The following is a 17,233-nucleotide window of genomic DNA, read 5'->3' on the forward strand; positions in this document are numbered from 1 at the left end:
AGCGATAATTAATTTCCTTACTGCACCAATGTCTGAATGGAAGCGGGAGAGCTTCCGACTCGAATGAAGAAAGTCGTCTCAACTAGCCGGGTCGAATAAGAGCAACAGATGCGAGAGGTCTCAGCTGGGAGAGCAGGAGAAACCGGCTCGCTGCTCTTCCCACTGATTGTCAGACAGCGCATACGAAACTCAGGGTCTGGAAAAGCGCAACAGCACCGTGGCGTCTAACGAAACCGATGCCGGATATCAGCGAGGCTCATTAAACGACGCCATCAGATCTCGTCTGAGCGGGCTGGACAATCTATTCGCGCTTCTCGACAGCCGCGGACTCATCCGATGTGATTCCGAATGCGCTCGATACGTTCCGTGATATGCGAGCACCTCCGCTCAAAGTTCCGTAAAGTGTTCTAAAGTGTCTCTTGAGTGCTCCTCTCGAAATTTCGATCCGAGAATGGTGCGATCGACCACGGCTGCTATGACTTCTGATCAGCCCGCGATCTCCCGAACGCTGATCGGCTACTTAACGGTGCTCGGTGCAGTGTCAGTGATGAACCTATGTCTGGTGATCGATGCTCGTTGCCAGCTCCGAGCCGCCTCAGACGACCAGGTTGGCGCCGTGGCGAAAGAGGTGAATGCGGTGGAAGATCGGACTCTATCCCCGAAAATACGTACCGGCGCGGCGCCGGGGGTGGAGCGCATGGATTTGAGTCGCAATGCGAAACCCAACCATTAATTTTATATAAATAACTATGCGGAAGCATGCTCATGACCGACATTTCATCATCACACAATATTCTTTGTTGTATCAGGTTCTCCGGTTATTGGAGCCGCAGACCGTTCATCGCCGTCAGGCGAAGCGCCAAACTGACTTGGAGGGTGCGATTGCGCCCGAAGTACCGGAAGCTGGGACGGGCGCTCCGAGTGGAGGCGTTTCCTTCAACGTCAATGGAACTCGTCAACACCCCAAGTCGCCGGAATACTACGCAACGGTACCGGTGGGTGGATACGGATCCTTGCGAGACCTTCGTCCTTCCCACGATAGCCGACGCGAACTAATTGTCAGATCAAAACGAGAAATCGGATCTCCAGACTCGAAGCTCTACGATGGGAGTTCCGAGCCTGAGTACGAGCGATACCGATTTGTGCTCGGATAGATATCGATTGAGAAATGCCTGGGAAATGCATCCCCCGCGGCTCTTACCCTGACTTTGCAGGAGCATGTCTCTGATTGCCGCGACAGTCTAATTGGAATCGAATTTCGCAGATGGACGTCATGACTCGATTCTGCAAAGACAGCTCCACATACTGCAACTCGGAATACGTGCGTGGTGGGTTCTGGTGTTTTTCCCTGATCGACTGTAAATCGATGATTTGATCATTTATTAATCACAATCACCATAACGCATCCCGCGATCGCAGGGAACATTTTTGAATAGTGATCGTGATACGATATCAATGTAGGTGAGAAAGGAGAATTGGGACCCATCGGCCCACCAGGATTGAAAGGTCAGCGGCATTCGAATTATAAATCGACGATTCTCCTCGCCCCGCGATGGATTCAAAGATCTTCACTGCGGCTTCAGGCTCGAAAGGGGAGCCTGGCCTCGACGGCGTAGACGGAACTCCCGGCCAACCCGGCTTGGATGGAACCTTGGGTGCCCAGGGTGCTGATGGTCCCAAAGGCGACAAGGGAGAGCAAGGGGAGGATGGAATACCCGGTAGTCATGGAACCGACGGCGTAAACGGTTAGTGAATCGATGGCATACCTAGATAGGAGCGTCCATTATTATCGGATCTATGTAAAACGCTTGAGACAGCATAAGTATCCCTCACTCTCGGTATTTGGAGTTCTGTGGAAATCCGCCTGACTTCAACTGTTAGTCTCTTCCTAATCGATGACTCCAAATCGCCCACTCGAGGCGGGAGCGCTCTGCACTGATTGGGGAAATCGGTTTCAGTATCATAGGGATCCTCAGGTTGTTTTTTCCGCAGGAATCGACGGCGTTCCGGGCGAGAAAGGAGATAAAGGCGACTCAGGTTGGTCACAGTAATCGGAGAATCGGAAAAAGAGAGGGTTTTCACTTTTTCGAATGTCTATTCTCGTCGGGATTGGATAATTGACGAGGGAACCCTTAAAAATATTCAACCACATTCCATGGCGAGCAGGGTTTCCTGGCTTGCGGGGACAACGAGGTCCGAAAGGAGACCACGGCGAAAGGGGTGAAGCTGGAATCCCTGGAATACAAACGTGGATTCCCGAGCACTCCGACTTGAAATCAGCGAAGGATCTTCTGAGTGAGTTTTCTGTCGCGCGCATACTCCGCCATCAAAAAGCACTGCGAGTTCGATTCCTTCACGGTTTGATTCTTATAGGTCGTATTTTTTCGAAATGATAATTCAACCTAGTTGGGCCGCATGGAATTCCCCCCGGGTACTTCGTCTGTACGGACGAACGTAGAGAGATTTCGTTGAAGCTTGACGAATAAACTGACGGTAATGAAAGGAAGCGAGAAGACTCGATTTCGATAATTCCAGTTCCTCCGGAGATTGTACTTAGTACGGAGTCGTCGTCCGTGGAAGTGAACGAAGGCGTGAGTCTGGGCCTCGTCTGTTCAGCCACCGGCCAGCCAACTCCGAGCGTTGCGTGGTCCAGAATCGATGGCAAGCCGATATTCGGGAATCCTCACGGTTCGTAACCCCGAGGAATATCAGCGAGTGTGAGTCGCAAACTCTTACCTCATGAGAGCGGGCTCCGTGGCGCTAAACCCGTTTACACTCCAGTGTCTAGCGTGGGAGACAAGCAGCTGAACATGAGTTTGGTCACACGTGCCGACATGGGGGTCTACGCGTGCACAGCAGCGAACGGAGTTCCGCCGATCGCCTCCCGAACGATCTCATTGAACGTGGCCTGTGCGTGAGCTGCCGCGTGGTCATGCAATAGAAGTTTGGTGAGGGATTAATCTATCGCGCGAGGGTGCGAGACAACCAGAGAAAGAGTTCATCTGCTTTCAGTTGCTCCCTTGATACGGATTCAAAAATGGAACGTGGCGAGCTGGAACGGCGGTGGGGTCGTTCTCGAGTGCCTCACCGAAGCCTATCCGCCTCCAGTGAATTTCTGGATTTCGCGCTCGGGGAACATCATCGGCGAGTGGAACTTCGGGTTTGAAGTGAACTACGTAGGCATGTACCTACTCACGGAAATGCTGTGTTTTTCCTTTGCGTAAAATCGAAGCGGAAGAATGGAACGTCTGCCGAGCTATTTGGCTTTCCGGTGATCGCTTTCGAGATGAGTCATATGGAGGCAGTAGACCATCTCAGGACCCGTGCGGAGAGAATACGGATCGCGATGTCGAATTCGATCCCGTTTCTGTTTGCGGTGGCCACGCGGTGACATCCGGAAAAGAACATGCATCGCTTCGATGAATTGAAAATCCTCCCTCACGTTCCAGAATCGTCTCTGAAGTACGTTCCCAAGGACGAAGCGCTCAGCTCGTATCAACATCGAATGACATTGAACATAACCTACGTAACTCCCAGCGATCTTGGGAGCTACCTCTGCGTGTCGAAAAATGTTCGGGGACAAGCCGTTGGAACCATCGATCTTAGTAGTAAGAAGAGTGTAGACGGATGTTAGCGATCGAACGAACGCCACAGAGCTAGGAACACGCGCACAACGAAGAAAAATGACGATTCCCAAATGAACCGGGGACCGAATGAATGTCGCACTAGCTGGTTGGCTGGTTGACTTTCGAATGAATTCACTCCGAGTTCCGAACAATTCAACGGAAGACCAATTTCTTCTCTTGCGAGACCTCACTCAGTCATTAATTCGACCACGTTATCAGAAACCGCACAATGAAAAGGAGGAGCGATGAGAATCACACTCCTAGTCTGCCGATCACACGACGATCACGATTTCCGAAAACACATAATCTACTGATGACAGAATAGCTTGCAGTGACTCGATCGGCGTGGATATTCTGTAGATATCTTGTGTTCCGGACTTGAGTGTTCACTGCATGTTTGGGAGCGTTGCAGTCTCATGAGGCTCTTCGCTTGAAGGACACAACTAGTAATTGTAGTTATGCATCTCCCAGATCAAAACGAACCTCTTGACTGGAGGTCGTCCAGCGAAGAGGCCACGTTCGGCACAGGTGAGTGATATCTGTTCCGATAAGACCCGTTCACATCCTATACGGGAGCCATCCAGTCGCAGAGCTTATTTTCCGCAGAGGCTAAGGAGAAACAGCACGCCCAATGTTTGAGGAAATGCCCGGAGTGCCGCTGTAAGAGCGCTCTCCCGGAGATGGCGGACGTACGCAATGAATACAGCGATGTGGATAAACGCAATTGGACCAGGAAACCAGACAGGCATCCGGGTGAGCTCGCGCTGGAGGTGACTCGGGACTCCGAACTCGTTTTTCCGCATTTCCAGAGAGGCGGATCCCGCAACACAGGCTTGCGAGGTTTTAGTCTCTGCTAGTGCGATAGTTCCCAAGGCTCTGGAAAGATAAAGCCCCAGACAGTTCAGAAATGTCCGCGCAATCCTTGCCAACGAGAATTCCCCACAGTCGAAAGGGCTTGCTCGAGTTTTTGATTTTTCAGGGTGCACTCTGGACTCTCGTCTAAGTCGCGTGGGGAAACCGGTGATGTATCTCGAAAACGGCACATCGTATTCTGCCTGGTGGCAGGACGAGGTCTACCACCCGGATTCTGAGAACGCCACGCGTGTCTTCTATGCTACCAAACACGGGGACAACACCCATCTTTACATGTTCAAAGTTTGTAGTCGAATCAGAGACACTCTTCCTGATCGCTTGCAATCGCCGCTCCGAATGAAGTCCTGGACAATAGCACTTCCATTCCAGACACGAGAACTCTTCCAAAATGGAACGTTTTCGAAGGGAATACCGCTGATCTCTCCCTTTCACGGAAACGGCAATCTTCTGATAAATGGAACCTTTTATTATCATCAAAACGCATCTAACAATATAGTGCGTGTTCCTCTCCATTCGAGATCCTTCGAGTGAGTATTGTGATCGCCTCGACGGCTCGGCGGTCTACACCCATGTTTATTCGGTTCGAGCAGGCTACGCGACTCCGTCCCTGGGAGACAATCCGCACGGTTTCGCGGGAGTATTCGCCCTAACACCCCCGTGTCGGACCCAGAACCTCTTCCGAGAGCGGCGTCTCTGAAGGATGTGTAGTCATTAGCTCGAACGCAGGTCCATTGTATGCACCATCGACTCGAGCGATCCGTCGGTGTGATACTGAAAAAGCCTCCAAGTATTTGTTCTGGGGACTTCAATCTGATTTTCCGCATCCCGATTCACGAGCTCCTATGACTCATCGATACCCATGCCATCACGTGGCCCCCTCCGAGAGAAGAAAGGGCATAAGATCGTTTCCCCGAAAATTTTCAAACATTCTCTCTCGATACCGAGAAAAACCATGAGCCGCTTGGTTCGTTGCTCTTAGGTGCAGAAAAAGAGGGATTCTCGAAATGAGGTTTTGGGGAAATTTCCAGGAAAGGAGAGATGTCCGTCCTCGCAGTCGAGGATATGGCATTCTCGAATCGAACTTTTCTATTCGGCCAACAACAAAACTATGCGATGATATCTGCCGATGAGAACGGACTCTGGATCATCTACTCCAGCACTCGATCCAACAACACGATGATCCTCAAGGTGTGAGGCTCGACGAAAAATTTCGATCCACAGTCTGACGCACCGCTTCTGATTCATCTGATTTTTTCTTCGCTTTCAGATAGACGAGAAAACCTTCGAGAAACAGTTCATCTGGAATTTGACGCTCCCGCACAAGAAGATCGGTCAGATGTTCATCATGTGCGGAGTATTGTACGCAGTGAACTCCGTCACGGAACCTAATGCGCAAATATACATGTACGCGTACGACCTATTAGCCGACACCATTATCAGCCTTGAGGTAGAGATCTAAATGTGGAAGAGCCGAACAATCCTTGATTCCAAGCTCCGGAATGATGTTTGAAAGACTGGCGATTTTATTGAAAATACATCAAGCAATAGGATTTCTTGTCCGATCCGCAGGCTCCGATCGCTTTCACAAATCCATTTGCGAACACAACCTTCCTTACGTACAACCCTCGAGAGCACGAACTCTTCTCGACGGACAACGGCAACCATTTAGTGTATCCAGTGAGGACGCTAGAGGAGGATCGCCGAGCCGAGCTGCTAGAAGTACAATTGAGGACATCCTGATCGCGGCACGAGTCCTCAGGGAGCTCACGGTCACGGGAAACTTGGGCGTTGGAGTTCCATCACAACATCGAGCCTATCGAGGTCTCATCAGGAGCTCCAGTACTTCCTCGATGCAGAATGGAGAGATTCACGTCTAAAAAAGCAAGAAAATACAAAACGTATTTCAGGTATATTAATTCATCTCGATTTGTAAAACAGTGAGCAGGAACGTGCGCGAAGCATCTTCCAAGCTTTCTGCCAGCGAGTTCCCCGACTGTTTTCGAGTCAGCCTGAGATCTGAGATCGTGGAAGAGCTCCCGTAGGTTAATCGTCCGAAGCACAGATTCGTTGGGTCGGGGTGGCGCCATTGAGCAACTCGCAGAGAGAAACAACAGGATAAAGAGAATATCAATTCTGAAAATAAACGCCAACCGAAACTTATCGGGGGCTTAAAACTGACATATCCGTTGAATGTATGGGTCTATGACTCCTGATCTCGGAGATTCCGAGTGATCCTCCCACCAAACGCGAATGATAGAATTGCATTGATTCTTATTCAATAGATAGAAGTCGACTATTTGCGAAATACGGGAAAAAACGACGTAGTGCCCTATCGTTCAAGAGACCGAAACATTGGTGCGGACCATCCCTCGACAAAACGATAGTATTTTATGAAAATACGTTGTTCAGCGTTTTATTCACAATGGGTTTCAAGCGACCTGAGTATCGTCCGTTGTCTTCCTAAATCACAGCCAAGATAAAACAACCATCAATGAAACTTTGGCAATACACAATGAGCCTCGCTCGGCAACGAGGGGAGCACCCAGCAGCGGGGCAGAACACATCCCATTTTGTAGAGTAAACGAGACGCGGCAGACCGGCAGTCCCCAGCGTAACGTGAGCGAGGTAGGTAAGCTATGAGATATGAACAAGCGTACGGAATTTCGGAACCCTCACTCGCTTCGTTAAGGTCTCTGTGTCTTGTCCCTCGCTTGAGTTGCTTGTGGCAAGAATTCGGGGTCAATATCGGCGCCGTGGAGGGACGGCGGAGGATTTCGTCTCACGGCGACGACGCCGATGTGGAGGATAGGACAGACTTGCAAGCTGCTGAGTAACGATATGGATATGTGAGGCAGAATCTAGGAGTAGAGCTCAGAAAGCTTCCATGATGTGCTAGTGCAGGAAACTGTGGCTCTTGTTGAAGTTACCCTTTCTCCGCCGGCACACCATCGTAACAAAGACAACAAATAACAGCGTGATAGATAGAGCGTAGATCACCAGGAAGATGGTGAGGTCGAAACCGGAGAAGTGTCTGAAAATATCACACAATCGTTGAGATAGGGCATCAATCCGACGCGAGGAAAATATGGAGAAGCAATCTCGTGAAGGATTGATCTTCAACGACCATGTCTGCCAGGGAGCGGCAGAGAGCTTTTTTTCCGTAATGAGGTACGGACAGGCATAGTCTATCGATTCGATGTGATTAGGGGCACGAAAGAGCTCCGAGAGGGGATTTTCTCGCTTTCAAATGCCGTCGACCTCGATTCTCTACTTTGCATCAGTGACGGTGGGATTCGCGCTCCGGAGAAATTCCGTTGGGGTAGAGGAGTTCACTTGGATATAGATGGATGGGTGGATGAACAAAAATCATCAAGTTTTAAGAGGATGTCGAAGCGATGGAGGTCGACCAATCGAGCGCCGTCCAGTCGCAAATGCGGGGGTGGCGATGTTGCAAAGGCCACCTCCGATTTCCCTTTATCTCTACCCCCCCCCGTTTTGACGAGGCCCGCAGACCGAACCCGCCCCTTCCCGAGATACATCCGAACCGTCCCGGAATCCCGAACCCGTCACTGAGGGCATTGACAAACTCCGAAAAAAATATGTCGCCGGAGGTTTTCCTTACTTTGCACCGGGAGTCGAAGCGACAATCCGATCCGGTGATGTCCGTGTGTCTGCTGATTGAACCAAATTCTGTTCGCTGTAGAAGCGACCCAGGAATTTCAAAACATTTGACCTGGAACGGAGGTACGGCTGAGTTTCACGGCGACTCCCCAAACAAAGTGGAGACCGTATATTGTTCTGGAGTTGTTGAGAACACTATTCCAAGATTGAGAGACAGATATCGATTTTCCTCCCTCACTCGTTGAATTTGTCGCCATTATGGCACTCAGGGCACAAGGACATCGGGGGGAACTGAATTTTCGGTCTCGCCGGATCTTCGGTACCGTCTCCCTTCAATCGAGCATTGACTGTATTGTGGCTCCGCCACAGCCATAATACTGACTCGTTCGCGTTCACGAGCTCGGATTCTGCCAAGATAACGAGGTAGGAATCAATCGACTAGCCGTCTGAATATCGTACATCTCGATGAACGAAGGCATTGATATCCACCTATATTTGCGGCCATTTTTTCGAAATGGCTCCTGCATTCACTGCACGAGAAGAAGTTCAGAACGTAGTCCTTGATAACGAGAACGGCTAGATTAGGGTATTCGATTTTTTTCGCGAGGAACTTCGCGTGACTCCCCACAGTTATGTAATGGAAGATCGTCCACAGCGAGCACGTGTATCCACGTTTCCCGGGGTCGCTTCCTGAGGGGAGAAAAATTATTTTATATTCAGTCCATGCTCAGCCAGTGGCGTCTGCAGCATTTGTCTTGGAGGGGGCTAGATCGGGTCTTCTCATGGGGCTAATACAACATGGCGACTCCCTCCTATATCTCAGTATCACGGACGCTCAATCTGGGAGCGGGCCGGCAATCATGCCCCCTCCCAGCCGAGTGGAGGACGATTCCTTCAGTGACCTACCTTTACAGCCGATGAAATTCGCCTCCGGGGACAGGTAGGCTTCTGGTGTTTCAGCGGCTTTAAGTAGCTTCAGGAAGTCGGCCCCTTTCAGCGGTACAGACACATCGATGCGATTCGAAACATTCCTGAGATAGTACCGAATACGTGGTGGCACATCAATGTTCTCGTACATGAGCTAGAGAGGAAAATCAAAGAGTCAAGCGAGAATCCACGCGTCACAGGAGCAAAGACTCCGTGAATTGATCGTCGTGGATTATAATCACCTGGATGAAACTCTTCAGTATGCTGAGCTGCTTCGTTGAAATTTCTTGCTTCAGAGGAACTTCCTGCGTCAATGTGTACAAGATTCCAGTCTCAATGTCGTCAAGGTAAATTTTGCTGTAGTCGCCGATTAGGTCATAAGCTTTGGTCGCCTGTGTTGTGTGGTGCTCGTCATGTACGAAGCTGATGCCGAGTTCAGTGAGCTTCTCCTTGAAGAGCGCTCGTGCTTTCTTTTCGTCCGTTTCTCTGTGAATGATGGAGGATCGTCACCTTTCGAATTACTACGTCGCAGAAGGCTTCTCGGTTCCCCAGGGATAAGGCTGGGAATTATTCACGGGATTTTTACTCAAAAATTTTCGCCGTTTTGCGCCCCTAGAGACTTTCTATCACAGCTTGTGGCGCGACGTCGCTGAATTCCAAGTCCTGCCCATGGATGATATAATGAAGGCTTCACATTCGGAGAACAACAAGACTTGGGAAACGCAGCATTCTCGTTAGGCATCTTTCCAGGCTCGAGGTCGCCAGGTGTCGATTTGCTTGTTTGGAAAACTCACTTCGCTATGAGCCGAGGATGTACTCCTTTCTCGAGGAGGAGCAATGACACATGATCCTGATGGCGGAGTTCTTCAGGACCATCGCCTCTCAGGAACCTATGCACCGCAGCAGTTTTGATCGAGTTGAAGTCAAGGATCAGTTGACGTCCGACATACGAAGATGGCCTCTCGACAACAACGAAAACCTGCTTGAGATTTGTCGGGACCGAATCCCAGATATCTTGAAGGCTTCGCGCACTGCAAGTACATGTTTGTTCAATCCGATCTCTCTCTACTCCCACGAGCTGTCGCACATATAGGACACGGCACTTGAGAACGGAAGACAAACCTTGACGGCGTTAGGCTCGGGAAATCATGGAGCACGGCTTTGTCCTTGGTCCTTGCCTCGATGAAGTCCACGATTTCATCTTCAATTCCCGATGGCTCTCTCTCTCGAATACTCGTCCCGTTTGTGCTCCCCCTGCCGCCTCGTTCAATCCAGAACAACTGAAACCAATATTCTTGAGTTATCGATGCTGACGAACAACGGTCGATCGTAATTCTCTTGATAAATTCTCCGATTATATCGGAGAATCGAAATATTTGACGCTCACTTTCATGGTAGGAAAACCTTCAATGCCGTTGTCTCTGCACAGAGGCCCATTAGCTGAGTCCGCACAATTAATTACTCCGACCCTCACCGCTGGACGCCAGGCTGGGGAGAAATTGAAGACTTTCAACGCGCGCCAAATAGTTGTCGTTCCGATATTCTCGTGGAGCAGAGCGGCGCGGACGCGTGAGAAATCGAAGAATTCGATTCCGGCACACACGCGCGATCCTCATGAGCTTGGTCTCTTTGGGACGGTCACGACAGACGATCGAATCATCGAAAAACAGTGAATTAAACAATAACATTAGTCACGGAGACTGACTTGTCACCGACGCACGCCTCGAGGAACAATTAAATGCTCGACGGTCACGATCTGAGGACACCCATTCGTTCATGAGAGGGGAACTTCCTATTGATATCTGGCGGAAAGAAATCCCACTGCGACACGAGAGATGACCACAATGACCGGTCAAGTGCGACCGTAACCTTCTGCTCAGTCAACCGATCGACCTCTTCAGTGATTTCTGGATGATCGAGGAGTTCTTCGTGCCTAGAGGGGATCTCTCTCGGAGCGATTGCTGACGAGACATATTATTTTATCACCGAAGCTCGAAATTGTGTCTTTGAGAGCACACTGTCGTTCAGCGATTGTTGGTCACTTACCACTCACATCAGCTGCGAACTTCTTGAATGTCGGAGCGAACCTTATGCAGTGCCCGCACCAACTGTTGTAAAATTGCACTAAATACACTCCGGGGGCCTGGCGGAGCTCTCGGTGGAAATTCTCGTGGTCAAGCAGCCGGAGCGGATCCGACGTGTCATAGAGCGGCGCCCCGAAATTGGCCGCGAGTATCGTTGTTGCACACGCAGCGGTGGTCAAGATAAGCATTCGAATTGACTATAATGAATGATCGGATATCCTTCTTAGCTTCCTCAGGGATGGTTCTTGAGCAATAGAAGGGCCGGATCTCACGGCAAGCTCCCAGAACACCTGTTCAGAGCGAGAGCCCGCAATACCATGGACGAGAAATCACAAGTTGGATAAGCGGACTCTCCACGAACAATGGAGCAATCCCGAGAAGAGGCGGAGGAGGCATACCTTTGAGCAAGACATGGCTTTTCACAGGATGTCAGACTGATGTCTCTGAAGGGAACATTTCACAGGATACTATTCAGGGGGGGATATGGCAAGAAGTTTCATTCAGAGACCGCAATTCCGACTGAACAGCTGTGATCTGCTTATCACAGTGAGTGCTGTCAGTCGTCGCGGTATCATTGGTGCTAGTGCTTTGCCGATTCCTTCCCTCTCCACTCGACTTCCCTGCGTTGACTGTTCTCTGATGATGGCTGCAACGTTGTCTTTGTTTACACTTGGGGCGCGCCAAAGTTCAAACCATCACCTCACTGCCGTCGAAGCGCGAAAGACGTCGAGAAGGATCTCTCGGTCTAGCGACGGTGCCAAGACCTGCATAACCTTCTTTCGGGTGTCTGGGTGAATTCAAGGCGGCTAACAAGGCTAGGAGCTGTTCCGATATCGATCTGTCCTGGGACCGTCTTCGTCTGCATTCCAGAGTAAAGAGTTTCTGAACACGCATTGCTTTAGGACGGTCCGAATCCATGGTATCGCAGGTGACGAGAATTCAATCCTTCAGCACTCCTTCGAGCTGCATCCTCCGGCTTCGAATCGATTCGTCAGATTCAGTTTTATGTTGATGCTCGGCAGAATCTCCGTGCTTCGAGTTTTCGGGGCAGCCCCCATCGAGGGCAAGGCCAAGTTTCGGTTCAGAAGCGTCTTACGCAGCCGGCTCAATCGACGCCTTCCTTGGCGATTGAGCTTCGAGAGAATTGCCCTCTAATGAATTTTCCTAGAAGAGGCTCATCGAATCTGACCTCGGGTTCTAGCCTTCGTCCTTATCATTCAAGAATCATCTCGTCTTGGATAAGTCACGCTCCTTGAACGAACCCTCCGATCCGGAAGTGTGAACCTTAAGAGGCGGACATCACTGTGATTGTGCGATCCTCGTGCTTCCTGTCACGTCTTGTATCGAGGTGGTACATATGCGCTGCATCCTCCCCGGCTCATAGAACAACAGTCCGGGAATAAGACGCGTCGGAGACGTTGGATACTCTGTAATGTCTCTAGCGGGAATCCGCCAAGTTCAGTCTACATCGTTCCAGCTCGATGCTCATCTCTCCCATCGACGAGCGCCGCAGTAATGAGTCCAAGAAAGCACTCTTAACTAGTCACAGACCAGTGTGCATAGGAGAATTCGAGAATGCGTGTATGCCCGAGAACTTCGATCTAACATAAGACCCGTCTGTTCGGAAAATGCGTCATCGATCGGTGCGTTCGGATGACCTTCGGAAGGGAATGAAACGGCGAACATCTGGGACGGAACTTCCGATCCGTCGGGCTCAATCACATTTCCACGTCAGCTCGATGGAAGAACGATTTGGAAAATGAGGCCCTTGATTCTGATAGAGACACAACAAAAAATCAGAAACTGCTCGCTGACTCATACATCAAGCGCGGAAGGCGCAGAAATGTCGGAATCTCTTGGCGAGCTCCGACCACATCGTCTGCCGAGGATGGAATGTTTGGCACACTCGAGCGAACTTCCGAGACGGACCAGCAGACCTCTCATCTAAGGTTCGCCTCCCCGAGCGGAAACCTTGAGGGACAGCATTCGATGGCGGAAAAACTGCGGCCTTGCCGACCGGTGCAAGCGAGAGGAAGTTCACACTCGCCGAAGCCTTTCTACACCGCGCCGGTGGTTCGGGAGCTATCCTCCCAGCGATCGTCATTCTGTTGTCTCAGCCTAAACGGACGACTTCATTGCACGATGGTACCGCGATTCGTGCGGAGGCGAGCACAGGAGAGGGGGGCGCCAATTTTCCGATCAGAAGGCTGAGGTTTGAATCTTCAGGACGCGCTGCATTATCTCTGTCCCCTGGCCCCCTCCGGAAGTCGAACTTCCCCTACCCCGCCCGGGAAAAATATTGTGCGCGCCCCTGGATCTAAGGAGCAGTAATTCGTGCTGAGAATCGAGTGTTCCTGAGACCGTTCTGGGTATTTGGGGTGTACTCTCAGCACATTGAACGAGCCCATGCCGGAGAGCTCGGAAAACGACGATATCCCACAAACCTCTGACCCTGCGAGAAGCTCGGTCTCGCAGTCATTACTCTCGAATTCCGACATGATGTGAACATCATGTTCGACTCGCGGAACACTTCTCAGGCACCATCGCGACTGAAAGCGCAAGCGAACGATGATAATACTGCGCATCCTTCAAGCGCGCCGCACCTTTCCTGTCGTACTAATGCAATCCGTTCAAGTCCGTCTCGAGCTCATCCGAGATGTGGGCAAGCATATCACTCGCTATATTGCTGGGTGCTGGGGATATAAACAATAGATCGTCTCAAAGCTGCGCCTTCTACTGCTCGCTGTTCAGCCTGCCTCGGCAGAACGCTCCCCGTGACAGGATTCTCTGGATGAGTTCGTTTCGACCGAGTCGCAATTTCGCAGCGAATAGACAATTTTTTGATCTAGCCCAAGCTTGAGTGGAGGGAGTAGATGCGATGGGAAAACTGGTCGATCTCATTGAGAACTGAAGGATCCGCACTGCGTAGGGTCCCGGTGCTGTATTTCGCTCCAGTCGGTGCTGCCAGATTCGGGTAGAGCTCAGAGACAGATCGGAACCTGTTTCCCTGATCAGACTCAGAGCTATACTTTGAATTCCCGCTAGAGCGTGAATCCCCGAGGGCTGAACTCATCTCTAGTAGTAGTCGCAGTCTCTCCAACACTCCGTCGAGGAACCGAATGCTCCACTTGAGCAGATTTTGGTCTCTCTCACACGAACTTACCTCTTATGTCCGCAGCGAAGTCACTGAAGATCGGAGCAAAGGCTCGACAATGCCCGCACCACTCCGCGTAGAACAGGACGAGTTTGAGTCCTTGACTGGCCGACAAGAAAACTTTCAGACTGTTGGAGTCTAGATTCTCGACATTCGAATCACCATCGAAGAGACCTCCTCGGCTGAGCACATTTGCGGCGACAAACGGTAGCACTCCTGTCATAAGCCACACACACGTACAGGTGAATAGTATCAATGAGAAGCAGCAGAAGTGCATCTTTTTATGTTTGCGGTTCCGTCTGAAGAACCGAGGAATCCTTTGCAATGGCTCCAAGGTGGCGTTTCGAATCTGGCGCAATTTCTCAAAACAATCTCGCCTGCGTGTCCGCGAATCCGAATCGTCGTCGCTTCGGCGGCGGTGCGGCCGACGCCGACGACAGCGGCTCGAATACAAATTCCGCGTGAAGCAGATTCCGAACGAACGTACGAAGCGTCGGCGTCGCTGCGGGAGCGATGAGGGAGAGCAGCGTGGAAGCGATCGCTAAATACTCCTCAGTCGCACACTGGACGAGTCCGAGATGTCTCATGCGAGCACCTCTGCCTTCCAGCTGTCGATATCCGCGCACGTGGGAAGCGAGAGGGCGGTCGGGTGAAGTTCACGTACTCGCGACATACCTCGATCGAAAACCAATGGTTTTCGCGCGGCGAGAGATCGCACCGAGTCGGGGTCACTGCCTCCCCCGGCGATCTCCAACTCGCTCGGCCCGACTCGGACTGTCTCAGAATGAACTGCGTTGTTGTCCGAAATTCGGGTACCTAGCTTCAGTTTGCTAACTCTGAATATGCCGGAACCCCAGATGTTCCTACGGGAGTGCTGGAACCCGTCCTTATCTCGCGAACGACAAGCTTGTGGGTGATGTCTGCAGCAAATTCTCTCTCGCCTAGTTTCTCCTTCGTTTTTCGAGTCCCGAGCGGGGAAGTGACGCGGAACTTTGGAACCGAGTGCGATCGGTCAAATGGTTTTCTTCTGGGCGGATAAGTCAAAGCGGAAACTGCGAGCATTCGATTCGTGACGAGACCCGGCGCTTCCTCCGGTCAGAGCGACTCGGCGCTCCCAGACCACTCGTCACTCGGGATGCGCGCACTGAATCGTATCCAGCGATTCGACTCCATCCTGAGCCGTTGGCTCTGAGCGAGAACCAATATCACATTACCGTGATGTGACGTAATTTTTTGGGTACTTCCCCAAGGGAGAAACGCTCGTAACCATTCAGAATTTGGTTGTAGAATTTTTTCCGTTGTGTACACATTCCAGAATTTCTCAAACGTGCCCACAGAGCTTTGCCTGATGCCCTAATTAGTCCTGGTGTCTCTGGCGAGAATTACGGCGAGTATGCAGCACACATTGAGCGGGAACAGTCTCGCACATTGCTCGACGGAGCAACGGTTGCATGGCATTGGCGACGCTTGTTGGGGAACATCGATTCTAGCGACGTATGACATCTCGGGAGCTTTTTCAATGTGAATCTTGAGGTGGTGAGCGAGACAAGGACAGCTCGAATACTACGTCGGGACACAACACTACGAGGACAGTTCTTACTACGGATGGGGTCGCAGCTTCGGTTGGTCTGAGTGAGGGCGAAAGATCGAATCCCTACGTTTCCGTTTGTAGTGTAGGAGAAGTCTCGGACTTTGCGCGAGATAGACGCCCTAGATGCAGGGTGCAGCCTTCGCCAGGGAGCGGGGGCATGAATGTGTAAAAATCAAGAGTCGGGGACACCTGCATGTGATCGATGCGTATGATTTGGACGATTCGATGGTGGCACTTGATCGGAAAGAGGGACGATTTGAACTCTTGGATGATTCCTTGTTTGTTTTCGTGCGCTTTCTGGGGTTCCCATTCTGAACGAGTCGCCTTCCGGTTTCGAAGATACTCACACTCAGTCGACTCGAAAATGACATGGCCCTCCTGCTATTCCGGCTGAGACCTCGGTCCCCCATGCGACGCGACGCCTTTAACTTGGCCCAGCTGATGCGTCTCCTTCCAATACCCTCAGGAACATCAAGGTACATATAACATCTACATATTCGGAACTATCCGCCGTCTCGAGAGAAAGGGAGCCGATGCGAAACTCCCTGTCTCCGGTAGATCCCTCGAGTCGATCGATCGGCATGCAGTCCTGCGGAAGGACGAGGTCTGATTCTGTCGTTGGCGATGCACATCGTTAGGGTCTCGATTCGACTGCACAATTCTTCACCCGGAAGTCGACCTTCAACGTTTCCTCATGAAGCCGCAGTTGTTCTCCCCAGATCGACGCCCGGCCAAGTATGCCTGCTGGAGGCATCAAACAATGGTTCGGAGAGGGTATTCTGTCGGTTTACGATTTCGTGACGGGGAAGAGAGGAAGAGCAGCTCCTGCAGGTATCCGATAGTGCGAGAGCTCGCGTAGATATCAGGAAGTGCGAGATCGCGTACATTTCTTGCTGAGATTGTCAATCAAGCACGACGAAATCGCTTTATTCCACGGTCAGGAGTTGTTTCTGGGTGATCCGAGAGTAAATACGCACTTCACTAAGAAAAAAGAGTTCGGAACGCCTACGAAATTACCCATGTTCGATGGGACATCAATGCGCGTAAGCATGCCATTCTGGCTTTCGGGTCCTGGTTCCGAGTCGACATAGCGTGATTCGGTTTCATCGTGAACTTCCCTGATGGGTCCTCGAATAGAGAGGGAGAATGTAATTCCGAGCAGATTCCCTCAGAGGCTCCTTCTTCCCCGCTGAAGTTTCTCGCTGTCGTCTCACGAGGGTGTGCGGAGAAAAATTCGTGTCTCCACGTGACTTCGGGGGCTCATCAGTAGGTAACGCCGAGCCTCGTCGAGCTGACAGGTTTTTCCCTATGCTAACATCAGGGAAGCCGCCTGAGTTGTGTGTTGACCGGAGAGGAT

The 17,233-nt window shown here is 51.2% G+C and overlaps 2 protein-coding genes across 2 annotated transcripts; one reads left to right on the top strand and one right to left on the bottom strand.

The window, feature by feature from the left end:
- Positions 1-475: 475 nt before the first annotated feature.
- Positions 476-6,239, top strand: LOC100908935 (gliomedin). Its single transcript, XM_029111765.1, is given in 17 exon segments — positions 476-628; positions 810-995; positions 1,265-1,328; positions 1,462-1,506; positions 1,584-1,745; positions 1,993-2,037; positions 2,167-2,295; positions 2,536-2,688; positions 2,782-2,910; positions 3,013-3,180; positions 3,450-3,608; positions 4,083-4,154; positions 4,233-4,379; positions 4,606-5,058; positions 5,536-5,687; positions 5,767-5,946; positions 6,069-6,239. Coding segments are annotated over 17 exon segments (2,568 nt in total).
- A 633-nt stretch (positions 6,240-6,872) lies between these two features.
- LOC100904326 (sulfhydryl oxidase 1) lies at positions 6,873-11,689 on the bottom strand. Its single transcript, XM_003744407.2, has 12 exons — positions 11,530-11,689; positions 11,094-11,328; positions 10,435-10,535; positions 10,170-10,327; positions 9,842-10,078; positions 9,290-9,533; positions 9,027-9,201; positions 8,610-8,810; positions 8,359-8,527; positions 8,122-8,232; positions 7,427-7,530; positions 6,873-7,325 (listed from the first exon to the last, which is right to left on the bottom strand). The coding sequence occupies exons 1-12, from the start codon at positions 11,542-11,544 to the stop codon at positions 7,279-7,281; spliced, it is 1,797 nt and encodes a 598-aa protein (XP_003744455.2). The 5' UTR covers positions 11,545-11,689; the 3' UTR covers positions 6,873-7,278.
- Positions 11,690-17,233: the final 5,544 nt, after the last annotated feature.

The sequence above is a fragment of the Galendromus occidentalis genome, unplaced genomic scaffold, assembly GCF_000255335.2.
Source record: "Galendromus occidentalis unplaced genomic scaffold, Mocc_1.1 scf7180000077466, whole genome shotgun sequence".
Taxonomy (NCBI): domain Eukaryota; kingdom Metazoa; phylum Arthropoda; class Arachnida; order Mesostigmata; family Phytoseiidae; genus Galendromus; species Galendromus occidentalis.